Genomic DNA, 6,000 nt, shown 5'->3' with positions numbered 1-6,000 from the left:
AGGTAAGTAGGTGAGAGCCTTTGATTTTCCCCATAAACGTAAACATTCCCAGCAGCTGTATTAAAGAATTTGAGCAGGGGGCCAGGCGATTCCTGCTATGCAGCTCTGCTATGCCCGGTGAGAGGGGGAATCTGCCCCAGGCCATAAAACCTGGGTAGTTCTGGGCCTCTGGCTGGGGCTGCTGTACCATCCAGAGGAAAATGCTGCCTGGGCTACAGCCCTGCTCCAGTCTGGAAACTGAGGCCCAAGAGGATTTCCTCCTGACATGCCTGTCAGCCAGCCGGCAATCATGGGAGTAGGAAGATTACCCTGGCAGGGAGCCAGAGGCCAGGGACGGAGAGGACATCTGTCTGACCGGCTGCCCGAGGTGTGGGAGGAAGATGCAGACTAGCTGTAGAGAAATTTTTCTTTTTCTGCCCTTTCAATTTTTTTTCCCTGTAATGCCAGGGACAAATCTTCCCGGGTTGGGTGTCAGTGACAATATTCACAGCAAGGAGTTCAGCCTCTCACACCAAGATTCCTGTTTTACAGAAGTGATCTACTCTGAAGAATATGAAATCGACCCCTTTGTCTGACTAAATTATTGCTGCCAGATATACTAAAAACTAAAAATTCACTGCTTTCATTATTAGGGACAATGAAAGCAAGAAACACTGTCGAGTCAGGATGTTGAGAAGTAGGACGCTGAGAAGTAGGTTCGATGATTGACCACCAAAACTGTAAAAATAATACAAATACAAACTCCAGAGGTTAAATTCAGGCGATTTATTGTAAACAGGATTACCCTAGCACTCCACCACACGGGCTGTGTCACATGCTCTCTCTTCCAAGTCAACTGGTCGAAAAGAAGACTTTTCTAAATGTCACAGGGAACTAACAACTTAGTTGGTTTCACAAATCTCCTTTCCTAAGCACTGAGTAAGCTGTATCCGGGGTGGTCTGTTATTGCTCACGGACTGCAGCTCGGACCCATCTGAATGAATCCGTTAGTATGCCTGAGTGACCCAACAGCAGCGCAGCGTCCGGCCTGGAGACCCGCCGACGCTGGAGCACACTCAACAATCCCAGGTCCCTGGAAGACCACGTGCGACTCCTTTCAGATGTCTTCGTGTGACTTGCTCAAAAAAATAACTGTTAAATTTCACTCATTTTTTTTTTAAAAAAGCTAAAAGTTACTCAATAGCACATAATTTTCCACAGAAAAGGTAAGTGGATTATTTACTCATACAGTGGTGATTTAAACACCCATGACTAATTTTAGATCCATCTTGTATATATTTGCAGTTCGATGAAAAGATGCATAGTCTACAAATGCATAAAAGCAGAAGGCGGCGATGACTCACGCCCCTTCTGATGGGCACAGACAGGCTCCGCACAAGGAAGCTCTCCAAGGTAGGGGTAGAAAGACAGTTACAGCACCGCGTTTGTGTGACAGAAATGGAGCCCCGCTTTCAAAAGCAGCCTCCGCAGCTGGGATTATATCATTCTTGCCCCAAATTTAGATTATGTGGAAAATGGCAAATGTGAAAACTTAAGATGTAAAAAGACATGACTCTATAGAGAGAAATCCTAGCGAATCAACTCATATGGAGGTAAAATGTCACTTGAAAACGCCACTCCTTCCTTTGCCTGAGTTAGTGGACAAGGGGGCCACTTACTGTTACTAGTACCTGTATGTGGGAGTCTGTTCACAATTTCTCTTGAAGTTTTAATAGCAGTAAATACTTCAAAACAGCTGTTAAAGCTACAGGAACAATTTCATCTAAAATAGTATCTCGCAAGACTATACTTTCAGGGATCATTTCTATAGCTCGTTAAAATAGTATCTCGCGAGAAAAATATTTTTTAAAAGTCCACTCCAGTCATCATGTGTGTGTATGTTTATAATTATATATTAAAAAAACCTTAATACTTACAGCAATATTAGACTGGTAGTAAAAATGGATTTTAGAGTCTTATGGAGATCATGCTATTTGAAAATCCAAGGCTTTATTTTTTTTATACCTCCAAAAAAGTGGCTTTGCACTTGTAGCCTTTTGAATTCATCGTGGGGCAAAGAGTTCGGTTCACAGACTCAGTGCACCTGGTGGCAGTAAACAGCTGCAGGCGCCCGCAGGAGCTGTCGCTGGGAAAGCACGCCACCCACGCAGTGGGAGCCGAATCCACCCTGCCTGTACTCGTCGTGCACAGTGACATGTTGGTGGGAGAGTGAGACCGATGGACACCATCGCAAACCAACTAAGAACAAGAAGAATGTCGACATAGTTCAATCAGAAAGAAACGAATCATAGTAATCCTGAGAAATTCAATTTGGGACAGAACTGATGTAAGGTAAGTGTGTATTTCTAGCACTACAAATTAGTAGGGTGTTCTAGGGTTTTCCAGAACTAGTTTCAATAAAAAACATGTTCAAATTTTATAAAAAGGTTAAAACCATGCCTTATAATCAGCAATTTCACTAATAAAAGAAAATTACATTACTTTGTTATTTATGAGCCAAATGTATGTTCTCCATTGATTTACACAAGACCATCAAGTAGAAAGCAAACGTGAGGATCGTTTTTAAAAAGGCAGGTTTCCTTGTGTGAAGCCTGTCTTTCTAAATGCTTTGAAGCCTTTCCTGTCAACCTAGGAGGTTTTTTAAAAAAGGTAACATTTTCTTCTAACAAGTAACTATTTTACAGAATAGGGAAGGGACAGTCTATAGGAATATCATTCATCATCTTAAGTATTGTTATATAAGGGAAATTTTTCTTAGTAATGAAAAAATTTTTTAAAATATTTAAGAGGCATGTATTTTAAAAATATTCTACATCTATTAGATTTTGTAATTTAATTACTTTGGATTTTTAATATTTCTACATAATAACATCTGACAACATCTTTTTCTGTTTGTGTCTCTACTAGTGAACCAGAAACTATTAAAGTGGCCAAGATTGTTCCCGAGCCCTGGAAGACTCAGGAACGTGTCCTCTTGCTTGTTGCTGCCCGTGGGGGATCTTCAGAGTTTGGCAGCCATGAAGTTAATATGTGGCTTCACGAGGGGAAACAGCGGCAAACCACGCTTGAACTCGGTCATGTTCTGAATCACTTCAGGCTGCAAAGAAAAAGTTTCCTCTTAGTGTATTTAACCTAAAAAGCAGACTGAATGGGACATAGACATTCTTCTTTTCTTTTTGTTTTTCATACACACTAGTTTCTACCCCATATGTTATGAGCTGTTGACCTTTCCACCTGGATCAGTAGGGCTAGAGGGTCCACTCAAACGTATGGTAAGGTCCCCAATGGGACTGTGGGCCAGAGGAAGACTCTTGGCTCTCCGCTGGGTGCACAGGGCTTCACACTAAGGGCTTGGCACCAAGGCTTCCGCAGAGTGCCAGAGCGGGTTTGCCCACTCAGCAAGGGCCTGGTTACATGGCCAGCTTTCCTCCTGCTACAATTAAATGCCAACCTTTCCACATGATTAAAAGAAGCAGGCATTGTGGAAAGGGCTGAGGCTATCAGTGGCTGGAGAGGGCTCAGGGCAGAGTAACACACTGTTCAAGCTAGAGACAAAGACACACAAGGTCACAGGCTCAGTGTCTGTGCCGCTGAAAAGGTCAGAGCTGGGAGCTGTCAGAAAGAATGGGGGCCCGGCCTTTAGAGAGACCTTCAGGAGAGGCTCAAAACCTGGTGACCTGGAGCTTCTAGGTCTTACGTGTTCTGGTGAACAAGCTCCTTCTAAATAGTAAGTCCTTTAACAATGCAAGCTAACGTAACATTTACATTTCTTACTTGTGGCAAGGCTGGTGCTTGTGACAAATTTATATCATTTTGACATGGGAACTCTCCAACCACAGGACCTATAAGAAAATGAAGGGGTTAATGCTTTGCATTTATCGATACTAGCACACAAGAACAACTTTAATTAAAAAAACCTGAAACCAGACTCAACTCATTAAAAACTGTACCAGACCTGGTTCATGTACTTCTTGTATCCCCCACGGCCCTGACCACTAGTCCTGCCTATCTGGAGTGTTGCCAATGACAGCTCATGCAGTTACCATGGTTACTAAAGCCTTGGCAGCAGCAATTTCAGCGCCCAAGCCTGCCCTCACTGGACCCTGAAGCTCTGGCCACCACAATGCAGAAGGCCGCGGAGTTAATGGTTATGGGGCAGACCTTGGCAGTCAGAGACAGGAGACAGGAGGGACTGAGCAGGTAGACTCCTTGCCCTTCCTCTGCACACCCAGCTTCCTGGGGATGTCCCACTAGCAGCTAGCTGCATTTTTCCACAGAGCTGCAGCCAGCCTGGCACGTGCCATCTGGTGTGGCTCTCTCCTTTGCTGCCTCATTGCCCTTCCCCTTATTTCTGCTTTGTTAGAACAGGCCTTGTCTCCAGTTAGCTCCCCTTCTGCACCTTTTAACTTCCTGGTGCTCTGTAAGGGTTGCGGCTATGGCCAGGGACAGCTATCATGTGTCTAAAAATATCCATTTTTTAAAAAGTCAATGTTCAATACTTACAAGAATCCATTTCTCTGGCAAGAACATGGACGGATACCTTATGTCTCCTCGGGGCATCTACTGCCAGCATTTCCTGTGCAGAAAGAATGGGCAAAGTCACCCTTTTGGCCCACTAGGAACAAAAAGCTGCTCTCTTTCAACCACGAGGAATCAGCTCTCACCAGAAACAGAAAAGATGCTTCCTTTTCTTTCCCAACACTTACAGTATTTTGTATAAACTTTATGAAGATCAAGCAAGAATTATCCTTCACCCCATGTCACAAAGGCGAAGAATGAGTCTGAGGAGACTAAGCGCCGTGCTCGGGGAGCATGGGGCTAGGAGGACAAACCTAGCCCAGCACTTACTGGGGCGTGATGCTGCTACAATGGCCTGCGCTCGGTCAAGGATGGCCACAAGGCCAGCTCCTCTAAGAACCTTCTCAGACTCTGCGTCAGGCCACTGCTGTGGTTCCTCATCCACCAAAAGAGAAGGAAACCAACATTTACTGGGCTCTGCCTTGTATCAGGTGCTCTCCTATGTCAGCTCACTTGAGTCTCTGTGAGCTAAGCACCATGGTGGCTGCTATTTTAGAGACACAAACTCTAAAACAGGAAGAGGTGTAATGACTTGCTGGCCTCCCACAGCTTGTAAGGGGCGTGTCAGAACGGAGGCCTGCGGGCTCTCTCCGTTCCACCACGTGGCTTTAAGGGATTCCCCTTAGCTACTTCCACGAACACTGGGAGTGGTCAGTGGGCTGACAGACGCTGTGGCAATGTCTCTTCGCCTTTTCCTTAATACTGGATCTTTATCTGACTTTTGTGAAGGGAAAACACAAGTTGTGATAAAGCTTCCCCTGATGCCTCAGCCAGAAGTAATGTTTTGTATCCTCAGAGGAAGAGATCATCAGCGAAGCCAAATCAACACGAAAGTTATTTGTGGGCCAGTTATTGTAAGCCTGGTCCCGTGCAGCTGCATCGGAAACCCTGCCGATGCCGCACAGCACACTCGACCGCGCCTCCCTCCAGCGGGAAGAATAGCCCAGATTCTCCCACAGGTGTGCTCTGGCCTCTGCAGGTTCTTTCAGGAGTTCAGCCCAGGTCTGGTTCCAGTAATATGGAGAGCCTCATTTGAGAGCATCTTACTCCAATTATGGAGTAAAAAATTCACTTCCAAAGACCTATTCTTGATCACTTTTCACCCACACTTTCACAGCCTTCTTATCAACCTATATCACTAGACAGCAGAATACCCCCTTCAGTTGCAGGCTGTTATCAACTTCCTGACCAACTTTGGACAATCCCCATTTTTTAAAAAACCAACCACCAACCAACTGCATTTTCTTGCAAAATGTGTTCTAAGGATCATGAGTCGCAGGAGATACTTATAGATATTCAGTTAAAAAATAAAGGGTCCATGGTGAAATTGGTTCAGGAAAAGTCTTGCCAATCAAACTGAACAAGTCTGGGTCACAGAAGTCTTCACTGCGGGGCTTCTGAGAACTTTTAAAATGCTAACAC

General features: G+C 44.7%; 1 protein-coding gene across 5 annotated transcripts in view; it reads right to left on the bottom strand.

The window, feature by feature from the left end:
* Nucleotides 1–750: 750 nt before the first annotated feature.
* The window catches only part of IDE (insulin degrading enzyme), an 84,707-nt gene continuing 79,457 nt past the window's right edge, over nt 751–6,000 (bottom strand). For all 5 annotated transcript variants that reach the window (XM_045197741.2, XM_024563485.3, XM_024563484.3 and 2 more), the window contains exons 23-25: nt 4,504–4,576; nt 3,775–3,842; nt 751–3,097 (exon numbers count right to left, since the gene is read on the bottom strand). In XM_045197741.2, the coding sequence (XP_045053676.1) occupies nt 3,002–3,097; nt 3,775–3,842; nt 4,504–4,576 (237 nt within the window). In that variant the 3' untranslated portion in view covers nt 751–3,001. The remainder of the gene's footprint in view (nt 3,098–3,774; nt 3,843–4,503; nt 4,577–6,000) is intronic.

Source organism: Desmodus rotundus, chromosome 4 (assembly GCF_022682495.2).
Source record: "Desmodus rotundus isolate HL8 chromosome 4, HLdesRot8A.1, whole genome shotgun sequence".
Taxonomy (NCBI): Eukaryota; Metazoa; Chordata; class Mammalia; order Chiroptera; family Phyllostomidae; genus Desmodus; species Desmodus rotundus.
This window is presented reverse-complemented; position numbering and strand designations above follow the sequence as displayed.